The 15495-nt window shown below is 44.3% G+C and overlaps 1 protein-coding gene across 1 annotated transcript; it reads right to left on the reverse strand.

Annotated features, from left to right (window-relative positions):
- Positions 1-5957: 5957 nt before the first annotated feature.
- Exo5 (exonuclease 5) lies at positions 5958-7454 on the reverse strand. The gene has a single exon (XM_051171583.1). It carries the CDS (start codon positions 7206-7208, stop codon positions 6087-6089), a length of 1122 nt encoding a protein of 373 aa, XP_051027540.1. The 5' UTR covers positions 7209-7454; the 3' UTR covers positions 5958-6086.
- Positions 7455-15495: the final 8041 nt, after the last annotated feature.

The raw sequence follows: 15495 nt of genomic DNA on the forward strand, positions 1-15495 counted from the left end.
TGAAAGGGCAGCTCAGTAGTTAAGAGCACCTGCTGGTCTTTCAGAGAATCTGAGTTCGGTTCCCAGCACCCACCTCTGGCTGCTCACAGCTGCCTGTAAGTCCAGCTTCAGGGGATCCAGTGCCGCCTTCTGGTCTCTGCAGGCACACACGTGACAAATAACCACACAAACATACATCGGGAAAAATCTTATAAAATAAACCCAACCAGTAACAAAGCTAATAACAGCCTTTGTGCATGTGCATGTGGATGTGCAAGTGTGTGTGTGTGTGTGTGTGTGTGTGTGTATGTCTGTGTACGCGCGCACTGGGGATTGAGCTCAGTACTTCTAGCATAACTGAGCTACACTCACAGCTCCCATTTTGTTTTTGTTTTTGTTTTGCTTGTTTGTTTGTTTGAGAGAGGGTTTTTCTATGTAGCTCTGGCTATCCTGGAACTCACTCTGTAGAGCAGGCTGGCTTCAAACTCACAGAAATCCACCTGCCTCTCCCTTCTGAGTGCTGGGTTGTGTGGCACCTCCCAGGTATTTTAATAGCAGCACTAGAGTGTAAGGAATTGTTGAAGAAAAATAAATGTGAATTTAGAATTCTATACTGAGACATGCTATAATACAAGAGTGTGCTGGGGAGTGTAATGTCAACTTGACACACGATAGTGCCATTTGGGAAGACTGGTGGCATTGAGGTAGATGTGGAAGGGCCCAGCTCACTGTGGGCTGTGTCACACTCAGACAGGTCTTGGGTTGTGTAAGAAAGCAGACTGAGACTGGGTATGGTGGCGCACGCCTTTAATCCCAGCACTCGGGAGGCGGAGGCAGGTGGATCACTGTGAGTTAAGGCCAGCCTGGTCTACAAAGCGATTTCAGGACAGCCAAGGCTACACAGAGAAACCCTGTCTCAAAAAACCAAAAACAAACAAAAAAAACAAAAAGAAAGAAAGAAAGAGAGAGAGAGAAAGAAAGAAAGAAAGAGAGAGAGAGAGAAAGAAAGAAAGAAAGAAAGAAAGAAAGAAAGAAAGAAAGAAAGAAAGAAAGAAAACTCCCTCACGGATGTGCCCATCAACTTGGGCTTTAGGTAACTCCGGCTGTAGTTAATTTGACAACTAGGAAAAGCCATCACACTTTGCATCCATTTCCATTTCCCTCTGAGGTTTCTGGGAGGGAACCCCCTAGGTCAGAAGCAGAGAGGAATGCACACGTTTGGCAGCACCCCTGTACAAGGCTTACATAATCGTAGGACTCGCGAGTGCGGAAGTCGGCGCTGCCAGAGTATACATGTGCCCCATCTGTTTCAAAGCTCGCTCTTCTGCCAAGAGCCTCTTCTGCAGCAGGCAGATGGGTTCTGATTTGTAGGTTGGAAAGTCAGGGAAACTCCTTCCCACTCTTGTTGTCATATCTCTGTGTCCTTTTACATAAGCAACATCAAATGACTAATTTTGTGGGCGAGACATCCTTCCAAGTTTCAGTAACTCAAAACTCACACAGTGTAATAACAAAGCGGGATTAGGGAAAAAAAATGTTTTTGAGACAAGATTCTAGCCCAGGGTCACCTAGGACTCTTTATATTGTTGAGGATGACCCTGTGGTTCTGACCCTCTTGCCTCCACCTACTGAGTGCTGAGATTACAGTGTGGGGCCATCACACGTGGTTTTTTCTTTTTGTTTGTTTGTTTGTTTGTTTTTTTCAATGCTGAAGACCAAACCCAGGGTGTGATGCATGCTGGGAAGCACCCTATCAACTACATCTCCAGCTATAAAGCTATAGATTAATCAAACAGGAAAATACAGATTGATATTTTAACCGAGTAGGAAGTTAGAAAATTGGGAATGAAGTGATGGCTCAGTAGTTAAGAGCACTTGTTGAACCGGGCGGTGGTGGCACACGCCTTTAATCTCAGCACTTGGGAGGCAGAGACAGGTAGATCTCCGTGACTTTGAGGCCAACCTGGACTACAGAGCAAGTTCCAAGGACAGCCAGAGCTTTAACACAAAGAAACCCTGTCTCAAAAAACAAAACAAAAACAAAAACAACAACAACAACAAAAGAGCGCTTGTTGCTCTTACAGAGGGCTCAGATGTGATCTCCAGCACCTCTATGGTAGTTCAGAACCATCTGTAACTACAGATCTAGGAGGTCTGGAACCTTCTAATCTACTTGGGCACCAGGAATGCATGGGGTGCACGTGTGTGCTCACACAGACACCACACACTCACAGGAAAACATTCATATAAAAAATTGACAGGAAGGCAATAGGCTGAGTCTTTCATGAAGTTCATAATGCAATGTAAATTGGTTCTCTAGAGTAACAAAATATATAGAATGATCTCTCTCTCTCTCTCTCTCTCTCTCTCTCTCTCTCTCTCTCTTTCTCTCTCTCTCTCTCTACACACACACACACACACACACGTAACTTATTAGAATGACTTACAGGCTATGGTTCAGCTAATCTAACTGTTGCCTATGCACAGAAGGTCCAAGAATCTAGTAGCAGTCCACAAGACTGGATGCCTCAGCTGGTCTTCAGTATACACTGAAATCCTGAAGAAACAACCTAGATGTCCCTCGCCTGAAGAACGGGTAAAGAAACTGTGGTACATTTACACAAGGGAATACTACTCAGCTATAAAAACCAAGGAAATCTGACATTTGCAGGCAAATGGATGAAACTAGAAATGATCATCCTAAGTGAGGTAACCCAGACCCAGAAAGACAAGCAATATACTCACTTATAAGTGGATCTTTTGGGTTTATGCCGCGGAGCGGTATAGCTGGGTCTTTTGGGAGGTGGGGGAGGGGGAGGGAGTGGGGACTGCCTCTGACATGAACTCTGGTGGCCCCTGATTTGATCAGTTCCCCTTGGCAGGGAAGCCCTATGGGCACACAGAAGAAGGGGATACAGGCTATCTGGATGAGACCTGATCGGCTGTGGCCATGTGGTGGGGGAGGAGGTCCCCTTCTGTCAGAGGTCTAGGGGAAGGGAATAGGGCAGAAGAGGGAGGGAGGGGGGAAACGGGTAGATACAAGAAAAAGGATAATAATCGGGATGCAATCTGAAATGATGATGATGATAATAATAATTTTTTAAAAAGCAGGGTGCAGTAGTGCACGCCTGTAATCCTAGCACTCAGGGAGGCAGAGGCAGGCAGATCTCTGTGAGTCTGAGGCCAGCCTGGTTTACAAAGTGAGTCCAGGACAGCCAAGGGCTATGCAGAGAGACCCTGTCTCTTGCAAGCCCTCAAGTTGATCTGGATGACTAACATGGTTTTCTACGCCCTCCATTCCACTGCTTGCAGTGTCCACTGAGATGGTTATCTGCACAGGTTCATCATTGGAGGCATTTTCTCATTCTTGGCGCTTCCCCATCTCTGCACAGGGAAGAGATTCCGACTGTGGTGGGGGATAGGGGGTGGGGTGTTCCCATCTGAGGCAGATCTTCCTTGCAATCCGCGAATCCACACATGAAAGAAACCTCTGATGTGTGAGGAGTGCGGCTAGGGCTTCAGAATTCCAGTCTCCATACCAGCAATGTCTGCATTAGACAGAAGAAACCTGTGTGCCACCTCACCAAGGCTTCAGTTACAGCACCAACTCCGAGTTCACCCGGAAAAACTCTATCATCAGAGTTCTAATCCAGCCTGTCATCAGAGTCCACACAGGAAAGAAATGGTGGCAAGGTGCTAAGCATAGCAAGGACTTCCGTCTTTGAAGGAAGCTGTTGAAACGCAGACCTCCACACTCATCACCACGTTCGTAGGAGAGAGGGAAGGTTCAGGTGTGAGGGTGTGGGTAGGGCTGCTCTTAGCTCCAAGCTTTGCCGTTCCTGAGAGTGGAGCTGGAGAGAGTCCACAGTGCGGTGTGGAGTTAAGTACTGAGTTAAAGCACTCCGAGTCTATCAAAGAATTTACACAGAAGAAAGCCCATTGGATGCCTTAGCATCCATTACAAGACTGCTCATATTCACCAAGTCCACATGGGGTGGAAGTCCTGAGAGATGAGTGCTGGTTTGAGAAAAAAAAATACATATGAAGGGTGTGGTGAGGACTCTCTTAGAGCACACAGCACGCTCTCCACCTGAGCGTCAGCACCTCCCAGAGACTGGGCTCTGTGTCACTGAGCTGCGTGCGTTTTGTCCACTGAATGGTAGCTATTTGCTGAGTGAGATTGTGTGTGTGAGAGAAGCCGTTCCGCTGTGATGTGTGCGCCGCGGTCTCCACAGTCCACTCTGAAATCTCTCCGGGTGCATCTATGGAGGTGCACATGCCACAGCGTATGTGGAGGTCAGGAGACAACTTGAGGGAGCTGGTTCTCTCCTTCCACTTTGTGGGGAGCCAGGGGTTGAATCTGGGGTCATCAGGCTTGGCAGCAAGTGCCTTTACCCACCGAACCATCTTGCTGACCCCAAACTTTGAAATCTTTTATAGTTATCTACCATGCAGCAAGGATTTCAGTCAGGGCACAGGCTTCACCCTGAATTATCCCTGCAGGAGAGGAGTCCTAGTGTGCTGATGAATAGAACAATAAGCTTTAGTCAGAGGTAAATATCCAAATCAACAAGTTAGAACAGTAAATTGGAAGTATGTGTCCAAGTTAGAAAGATGGACCAGTGGTTTAAAAGTGTCTTCTGCACTTGTAAAAGACCCAGGTTTGGTTCCCAGAACCACATGGTGCTCCCAACTGCCTGGAATATCAGTTTTAGGGAATCCCATGCCTTTTTTTTTTTAAACCTCCACGGGCTCCTGCATACATGTGGTGCACATATACCCAGAGACACACACACGCATAAAGTAGGTCTCCAACACAAAGCCATCCACGCCATCTCAAACTGTCAGTTGTAAAGCAAGTTTTAGTAAGAACTTCCCGGGGGTGGTGGTGCATGTTTGAGGCCAGCCTGGGCTACATAATGAGCCCTAGGTTATTCAGGTTATAGTGTAAAACCCTGTCCACAAACAAACAAAAACAAAACACAGAGGGCTGGTTGAGAGGGCATAAGTGACTGCCTCACAAACCTGATGGCCTGAGTCCAATCCCTGTGAAAAACATGAAGGTGAAAGGAGTTGGCTCCATAGTTATCCTCTGATGTCCACATGCATTATGGTATGTGTACACACACATGCACATACACACACCAACAGAAGAAAACTTTTTTTGTTTTGTTTTGTTTTTCAAGACAGGGTTTCTCTGTGTAGCCTTGGCTGTCCTGAAATCACTTTGTAGACCAGGCTGGCCTCGAACTCACGGCGATCCGCCTGCCTATCATCTAACCCTCCCCATTTCATTGTCCTTAAAATGTTTGTTTTAGCTTCACAATAAAAGCATGACCCGCTGCCTGCAGTCTGTTTGGACTTACCCTTTGCACGCCATGTGTTGCTAGGATCCACATGTACTGTTGCTTACCATGTTTCACTCACCTGATGATGGGCATCTGCGTAGTTTCCAGGTTTCTGTATTTGCGAACGTATATTTTTTTCATATTTCTTGTTGCATATATGCACAGGAGTGGTATTGCTGGACTGTAGTGTGTGAATACTATTACTTCATATATATTTTTCATCTAACACTTTTCACTTTTATGACTTCTTGCATCATCTCATGCTTATTTTAAATTCATGGTCTGCTTATTGTATTAGCTCTATCCTAAAATGTTTATGCATGAACTCAAAGGATTTTGATGCCATAAAATTATGTATACTATAGTGGTTGTTGTTAAAGTACTGAGATCGGCAAACACACATCAATTCAATTATTCTAGATAGTGTTTCATTTTTATTATGAAAAAGTAAAAAAAATTATCAAGAAAAAAAAAATAAAGATTTACTTGAACCCTACAAATTTTGAGAAAGCAGTGATTAGTGACAGGGTACCTTTGCAGCAGATGATGCACATCTGTCTTCTTTGTGACTCATCTCAAAGCTCCAAGGTCAAAATAACTCCAAATCTCTCCACTCATTCCTGATCCTTAGCCCTGGGCTGGAATGTTATTAAAGGTTTAGACATAAAAATAAAAAACACTATCCACAAAAGCCAACCTGAGAGCCTGGCCCTCTTACACAGCTATATTAAGAACAGAAATGCCCAACATTTCTTTCATTCATTTCAACTTCTTGGCTTTGGGCTCCAACGAAGAGCTGAGCACTCCACCGCCCCTCCTCCACTCACAGACGGCTGCGTAGTCACAGGACCGACACTTCCATGCCTCTTCCACATCAACGCCTTGGGGATCTCGGTGGCCCATCCAGTAGGCCACATAATGCTGCACCTTGCTTTTCACTTCTTGCTCTTCAAAGGGTACAATCTCTGTGCCCAATGCAGTGGCAGTCTCTTGATGGATATATTCAAGTTTTAGGGTGTCAATAGCTGGGAGATCAGACAGTGTAAGAGACAAGAAAACCAGTTCCATGAGGTCACCCAAAGATTTCACAGAGATGCCGCCTTGCCCGGCATGCCTCAGCACTGAAGGCCCCAGGGGCTTCTCCATACACAGTTTTGTGTGGTGGATTAGGCTAGCAGGAGTCACTTTCCCTTGTACCATGGCATCAAAAATATATTTGTATAGGCAAACTTGAAAACAGTCTTTCTTTTTCTGGGCTGACAGGGGGAGCACAGGGCGCCTCCGTGTCTTGAGTTCAGCCAGCTCGAGTTCCCCCTTGGATGTGTAGTGCAGCTCATCAATCACTCCAACAAGAAATACTCCCTCCACTTCCCCAAACACTGGAAACTCTCGGATGCGCCCTTCTGACTGCAGGGTGGGGATCATTGATAGTATGTTCAAAAACTTAATTGCCCAAGCATCTTCTTTAGTGGTGATGGGGACAGTCACAAGGTCATGAAGTTCCAGTTCTTTTGCTAAGTGGATGCTAGCACCAGTGTCCAAAACAGCCGCCTTCTCAGGCGTCAAAGGACCAGGAAGTTCCTTCCCATACACCATCTGCAGTTCACACCAGTTCTGAGTACACAGGTCAGTGACATATAAATATTTCAAGTGGAATCTCTCCATGGGTGACAAGACCTCCAATCCCTTTTTCCAGTTTTGCAAGCTTATGGGTTGGCCATCCTTCCCAGGAAGCTCGGAAGAAGGGCCAGGCTCGTTAAGTGAAACGGATGATTCTTTGGCGTCCTCCAGGTCCAGAAACTCCACCAACTCCGAGTCACTCAAGTCCGAGAACCCCGAGGCTTCTGCTGATGCCGCCTCCTCTTCCCCAGTCTCAGCCATGGCACAGCTCTAGTTTGAACAAAGAGGGACACACACAACAACAGATCAAATGTCGTCAAAGGCTCGCAAATTCCTGTGAGACAAAAAGAATCATGATATTGGCTGACTGACTGACTGACTGACTGATTCATTCATTTCAGTATTGAGAACCTAATCTAGAGCCTTCCGTGTGCTAGGCAAGTGCTCTACTGATGAACCACAGCCCTAGCCCTGGGAAGCCAATCTGTTTATGACTAATTAGTACTGTCAATGAGTTAAGCACAGGAACACTTTACAAAACAAGTCTTTGTAGTTATCATCCACTCATCTGCCCCCCCCCACCCTGCACCCCCACCCCGACTTCTAGAGAGAGAATCCTGGTCATTGCACGAGATAATTAAGTGGTCTGCCACTGTAGCCTAGCAGAATTTTAAAAGAACTATTTTGTTTTATCTGTGGTCTGGCACTAACTAGAGTTATCATGGATAACTCTAGGAAAATCTGGCTTTTCTTGGCCTTGATTTCATTGAGGTTTGCCTATTTTATCTCAAAGCTCTATAGATTTGGAATACTATTTCACTATCTTTAATGATTATAGATCTTGAGATACACTTAAGATGAGAAAAAGATCTTGGTGAATTTTAATTTACCTTACAACCCACGAGAGACAGGGCACACCTGTACTCCCTGCACTTGGGAGACGGAAGTGGGAGGCATCAAAGTTCAAGGTCATACTCAGCTACACAGCCAAGTTGTGTTTGAGTCCTGCCTGGGCCACACACTAGACCCTATCTCAAAACAACAGCAAAACAAGGAAAACACACACATAAAAAAATTACCCTTATGATCTTTTAAATCATCTTTTTTTATACAAATTTGTGTTAGCCACTACACTGGTGCTTGCCACTAATTTTCTTTTCTCTCTCAGTAAGAAATTAGCTTACAATGAAAAAAGGTCTATTAGCACAATTAAAAATGCGAAAATTAGTACACGGAAACCAGACAAGAGTTTCACATTCACGTAAGAGAAGACAACAGCCCACACTGATGTACAAATGCACAGCCTAGACATTCTTACGCTGCTAAAAAAAAAAAAAAAAAAAAAAAGTTCAGGCTGAGGCCTTGGGAGCCCCTGGCTCCGGGCTCCCTAACAGGAAGAGCGTCTGAGGCATGCGTGTCCAAGGGACGCTCCCAGGTTTAGGCTCCTGGAGCCAGCATCCGGACTCAGGGTTCATAAAGCAGAGCCCCCGACTCCGCAGGCTACAAGAAATGCCCAGGATATGGATGATTAATGGAGAAATATGGCAGGTAGTGAAAGATGATGACCAGAGCTCACGTCCTGACTTGTGCTAGACCAGGAACACTTGCCAGCCTTATCTCATCCATCAGAACAGGGGGAACAGAAAGAAAGGGGAAGATGTAATACAGTGAGCACGTGACTGTAATCCATGCATCTGTCTGGCTGTGACTCAAGGAGAAGCAGATTGGAAAAGCAAGAAGAATGCTTCCATCAGAGCAACCTGCTCAGCATTTTTAGAGAACAGTTCCCATTTTAATAGCACGCGTCCTTCCTATCAAATGGCATGTCTGGCAAACAGTAGAAGGCAGCACCTTTTGGTGCTTTAAGTGTCTCACCAATAGATGAAGTCATCTTAAAAGGACCACAGAAAAACTTAGCATCTGGCACGTTGTCTCCATCCTGGTGGGACAAGGGAGGAGGGTGCTTGAGTGGGCGTGGCTCCTGCCTTGATGATGCACAGGGAGACCTGTTCACCCTCTGACCTTCTTACTGAGCCTGCGTGAAGATGACTTCCCAAGCGAGAGTAGTACGAATGTATTATCTTTCACCATTACACAAACAGCTTTTCCACAGAGTCACAGCAGAGCCCAGAACAAAGAATGAAAGGCATTTGCAAAAAAAAAAAAAAAAAAAAAAAAAAAAGTTCAGAAAGGAAAATGATACAATGAACTGTTGACACACGATGACTTTTCCTGCTGCCTGGACCAGCATTTTCAGATACACCATAGATTAACTATAAAGGTCCTACACCATCAACCAAATGCCTCATTTTATAAGATTTTCTTTTTGGACTTTTGATTTTTTTGTTGGGGAGGCGTCAAGACAGGGTTTCTCTGTGTAACTCTGGCTGTCCTGGAACTCAATCTGTAGACCAGGTTGACCTCAAAATACAGAAATCTGCCTGTCTCTGCTGGGATTAAAGGCATGTACCAGCACTGCCTGGCACACTACTCACTTCTTATAGATATAAATATTTTATATGAATACATATAAGCGTTCACAGGTGTCCTGCAGAAACAGATTTTGAATCTAATCTTGGAAAGTCCAGTAGAATTTGCTGGTATGCTACTTGTTTCTTGAATAATCTTGGACACATTAAAAAAAAATTCCTGATGCTACTGGCACATCTTTAAAATGTAGAAGAACTGGTAGGCCAATCCTTCTATGCCTACCGAGCTAAAACCCACTACACATATTAACACACAATAAATGCGGCTCTTTCCCCTTCAAAGGAAAGGATGGGTCTGTTATGCATTCATTCACTCCGGGGGAAAAAAAAACGGGGAGAGAAGTAACTCGTACTCACCTGCGCCTTGGTTGACTTCCCTCCTTACAGGGAAGGACGTATATTAAAATGGCAAAGCGAGGGGAGATGAGCAGGCATTTGGAGCCTTGCTCCGATACAATGTAGACCTCTGTTCTTTTTCACTTGAGCACTCCCTCACATTATGGTGTTGCCACTTGCGTCACGCTGCAGTGACAGACAGCTATCATAAATCCTCCTAACACTGGCCTTTCCAGGGGAAAGGGCTCTATAACTTCTTCCTTCTTCCCAGCCTGAGGAAGGGGCTGCCGGAGCCAATCCCTGCACTTGGCTGTCCTCCGGGTTCCCAACAGCGCCTCAGCTCACTGATGGGTTCCGGCTGCCTGCCAGGGCTTTTATCCTTTGCAGCATCCTGACTCGTTACCGGCTTCCGCGCGGGCAGAGGTGTGCTTTCCGCTCACCGCCCGCCCCGCCTCAGCCACTGTCCCCCTGGGGTGCCACCCGCCCCTCAAGTGTACTGAGCCCAGGCACCTGGAGGCATTCCCGGGTCCTGCGGGGTTCAAAATACACAAAACGGGAAACTCGTTTGGAGGGTGCCCCAGAAAGGGGCGGTCCCTCAGCCCTTCACCCCAGTCCCAGAATTCCTGGCGGCGGTTCGAGGACCGCCCCTTTCCCCCCTGCATCCCGCCCCGTGGTCCTTGGTTCTCGCGAGACTAAGGTTGACCATCTAAATAAAGCCAGGTGCTCTTCGCCTGACCTGCTTATTTTAGCGTGGCTGTTGCCGTCACTGTCCGCGTCTCTTGCTCGCCCTGTGAGGTCTTGGTGGTCACCTCGCTGCCCCAGTGCAGCTGGCCTCTGACACCCTTGGACCCCGAATCTGGATCTTAGCACCTGGCACCAGCTTTCCCAGCTTACGGAGCGATTACGAACTCAAGTTTCAAAGACGCTGGTTGTGTCAGTGTCTTTTTTGTTTTCTTTCACCCTTATTATTGGCCTCTGCTTCTGCTTCTGCTTTTTCGGTGCTGGGATTACAGGCATTGGGCCCCTATATCCAGGCCTTTTTAGTCCATTTAACTTTTTAATTTTTAAAATAATAATAATTATTATTATTACTTTTATTTTGTGTGTATAATGTTTTTCCTGCTTGTATGTGGTACCTGCCTGCCTGGTGCCCGCAGAAGCCAGAAGAGGGCCTCGAAGAGCCACTTAACTAGGGAGAAGCACTCAGGTCCTCTGAGCCACCTCTCCAGCCCCATTTGTTTCTATTTTTGAGAAATATTTCCCAGCCCATGATGAGCCACATCTAAAATCTCAGCATTGGGGTTTTAGACTTGAATTTAAAGTCCAAAAGGATAAAGTCTAGCTGTTTGATTCATTTAATAGATTCAGCCAAGAATTAGAAAGTTCGCCAGAAACAGGTTTTTATAAAGTGAATTATATCATTCTCTGCTCTGTAGGAGGTCGAACAGATGCCAAAGAACTTGGGCAGAAGGGGGTGGGGGGACTTCACAAATGGGGACTAAACCTCACGAAATACCATAGTCAATCCTGGAGGGAGCAAAGATAAAAGAGAGTGGCCATCCCTTTGGCACTGTTGAAGGAGTGGAACCAGCAAAATTCATTTCCCTGGGACTACTTGGAGAAAGACCTGTTTCCCAGTCACACGGTCCTTACAGCTTGTGGGACCACTCTGCAGGAGACACAAGCTGAGAAGACATGGGCAGCACCATCCCTTGACAGGAACAGCTTAGTTGTGCATCCCTTTTGCCCTCTGTTTAAACCTAAAAAGCATGTCAGGGCCTCTCTGTTCCTCATTTCAAAGTGGATCAAATAAATCCCCTTTCTCTGCTTCTTTCATTAAGGGCATATCGAAGGTTAGTGGCTGAGTCTAGCCTGTTAATGCTACCAGGGCTCAGTGTAAAGCCCTAGAAAAATCTAGTGATAAGTTTAGATATTTGGGGACCACAAAATCTATATGACAAAACCAAAATACATTTGGGTGGGAATAGTACCAAAGGCTGTGTACTTAAAGAAGACAACCTTTATCACCACTTAATCATAAACAATGGAGGGATTTTAAGCAATAATGTAGTTTGATTGGGGTGTGTGTTTTAAAATGTCATCGTAGCCACATATGGATGAGGACAGATTTGCTAGAACAGTGGTTCTCCACCTTCCTGATGCTGCAACCCTTTAATACAGTTCCTCATGTTGTGGGGGCCCCCAACCATAAAATTGTTTTCATTGCTACTTCACAACTGTTAATTTTGCTACCTGCTATGGATTGTAATGCAAATATCTGATATGCAGGATGTCTGATACGTTTCCTCCAAAGGGACCCACAGATTGAGAACCTGCTAGAGGAAAATCAGCTGGCAACCTAAGCAGTTAGAAAGGGCTAAGAATCCGACGCAGGCTGACCCTGACACGGAGAGAAGGTAAACTGAGGCTGGCCTAGGACAGCACTTTGCGGCTAATTGAGGGGGTTAACAAGTTTCAGCCGGAGAGTCGGATCGATGGTGGTGCAACTTTCTGAGTTAAGGAATACAGATTTTTTTTTTTTTTACTAAAAAGATAGTACAAGTTTACAACATACCGCGTTTGAAGCAATTATAGAATAATCAATATCCCTATTGAACATATTTTGGAGCTCAAGAGAGACTTATAAGATGTGGATGGAAATTGAAGACGTGTCAAGTGTCAGTAAGATCAAGTGTACGGCCACAGAAAATGATCTGCTAGGTTAGACATAGAAGTTGATGGATTCTTCTGATCAAAATAGGGAAACCCTCAGAGGAATGAATCCAGTCTGGAGCTTACAATAACATCAAAGGAGGGACTTCCAGATGAGAAAAATCTACAAAGGCTTGAGGAATTAGGGTGGTAATCCACAAAGATGGCAACATACTGAATTGAGAATCCATACCGCACTTCTTGATGCGACTGTACAGCGATGCCATAGGTTTAATTACGTACAACGTAGAGCATTAAGATACGTGCACATGTTGGGCTGCGCCATACTATTTGATGTATATTCCGAATTCCAACGGCCTCTGACTTGAACTCTGCAAAAGATGATGCTCAGGTTACACACTTATTAGAAGTTATGACAATTATGAAAAGACCTGTACAAATTACAACCTGGGCCTGACAATGCTCCAGCAAATGTCTCTGGTAAAATAAAACAGTTTTGCCCAATATGGCATGAAACCTGTTACAGATACATCTTGCGGTACTGCAGGACAAGCAACCGTGAAGAATTCTGATAGGTACTTTTAAAGGATGCTCACAGAACAGAAGGGGGATAAAGGCTATCCCAAGGATAGAGTAAATGATGCTTTGTTGGCTTTGAATTTTTTTGTCAATGAGACAAGCAGGACAACTGTTAAAAAAAAAAATCTGGATTTAGCGAGTGCACGCCTTTAATCCCAGCACCCAGGGAGGCAGAGGTAGGTGGATTTCTCTGAGTTTGAGGCCAGCCTGGTCTACAAATTGAGTCTAGGATAACCAAGGATACACAGAGAACCCCTGTTTTGAAACACACACACACACACACACACTCTCACATACATACACACACACTCACATACATACAGATACACACACACACACTCTCACACACACACACACACACACACACACACACACACACACCACACACTAGGATGCTGAATTAGAGCAGCATATAAAGGTCCTAATTCCAAGATGGAAGACAGGAGGCGTGTTGTGTTGAGGAGATTTTGTTCTGACAGGAAAAGAAAAGCTATGTCCTCCATCCAAATTTATAAAAATCAGATTTGGCAGAGAGAGACCCTTTAAAATCTTGGCTACACACAAAAGGAAACAAATCAAAACCAAGACAGGTAATGTAGAAACTAACCCTTCTACTTGGGACTGTAGACTGTACAGCTCTGAGACTGGCTGAGACATAACTGTCTATGCATAGCCAATAAATCATGTTGGCTACAAAATCCTGAGGACTTCTTATGCTATTCTTTTAAGTGGCATAGTTAAAAATTGGTATTCTAGTTTGGTACACAGTCCAGACTTTCTTAAAGAAAGACAGATGTCTTTCACCTGCTCAAAGATCAAGAAATCATCTTTAATTGACCCTTGCACGCTGAACATCCCATGCATATATAATTGCAGAACTGTATATTACTTGTGAGAGCTTATATATTTACAGAACAAAAGGACCAAACACCAATTGAATGGAGATGGCCTTGACCAGACTCATCCTCCAGGATGTTGAGATGCTGAAACAGATCTATCCCAGCATCCCGCATGGTCCAGCCTCAGACTGCTTCAGTTGATGTCTCATCAAAACTTGCTTCCAGGACAACTTCAAAGCAGTTAGCTCAGTTGGTCCAGCCTTTCAGACTGTTCCAAACAGGACTTCATTTAAGACTGCATTTTCACAGCATTTAGAGATTAGACAATAAATATTACACCTAGCTTTCTTAAGCCACTTTCTCAATTTTCTTAGGTCCCCAAAAGGGATACATTGCCCCAAATCAGCAGAAAGCAATATTAAGAGAGTAATGTCCCATTCCCTTAAGGTGGGGTGGGTAGATTTTGGTTGTTCTATTGGGTGATAGATGCTTGTCATTAAAAGGAGTTGATTACACATTATTAATTGGTCTTGATCAGGGAGGAAACTAGTTATAAGCATTTAGACTTAGGGATTTCTTTCCTTTTCTCCTTTCTTAGGTAAGGAGAAAGGAGTTGAGAAGAAAAAGGGGGGAATATAGGATAGATTGTATAGGAATAATAGGAAAAGAGGGTAGATTATTGAATCTACTCAAACCAAAGAACATTTTATAATCCAATAATCTAACATTGGTATAGATGTGTATATTAATACAGAAAAAGGTTATTTTTGCTTATATTAGTATAGATTTTTCTATCTTGATAAAGAATTAAGGTTATTTTGACAATGGTATACACACACACACACATACACACACACACACAAGTTACTTTTGATATAAATGTATATATGTTTCAACTCTTATATAAGGTATTGGACATATATAACTCATTTATAAATGCAAGGTTTACTTTCAGTCCTCTTAAAAGCTGCTATTACAAACTGCTTAGGATATTTAAATAATGCAGATTAATGATCAAACTCATGTTCATATCAGATACTAGTCTAGTTTATCAGAGAGATATCCTAGGTTAGACAGATAGTAAACAGCTAGAAACAAGCAACATTTGCCTATTCAGATTTGAATAGACAAATTACACAATACGTTACACAATATGTAATGTGCACATACATACACAATATGTAATGTATACAGACAGGTGATCTTCAAACACCTAAGAGACCTACAGAACATGAAACATGTCAGTTCCTGGCAGCACCCCATTCAACATGAAAGACGATGATGAGCTTCGAAGAGCCTATGTCAGGAAATGGCTTCAAATGTGACAAGCTATCCACCAGTCCAAAAAAAAAAAAAAGTCCTTGCTTTGGCTGCAGATAAAATACGATACAAAATGGGGCAAACTTGGACACAGGCAAAGTCAACTGCCAAGACAGGGTGAACAAGTCCTTCGTAATTCCTGCTTCACAAATATGTCTGTCAGATATTCTGGGCCAGAAGGCTATAGATGATGCTCCAAAGCTATAGAGAAAATTTGGGTGACTGTGCAGGCAGCCAGCTGTCAGTTCTATTTTGGAAGCTGCTTGCCTGCACTTCCTACATACTAAAGTAATATTATTTCCTTACCAAGTC

The sequence above is a fragment of the Acomys russatus genome, chromosome 29 (genome assembly GCF_903995435.1).
Source record: "Acomys russatus chromosome 29, mAcoRus1.1, whole genome shotgun sequence".
NCBI lineage: Eukaryota > Metazoa > Chordata > Mammalia > Rodentia > Muridae > Acomys > Acomys russatus.

Coding starts and splice junctions, on each gene's coding strand:
- Exo5 (XM_051171583.1), bottom strand. CDS start 7,208: ATGGCTGAGACTGGGGAAGAGGAGGCGGCATCAGCAGAAGCCTCGGGG.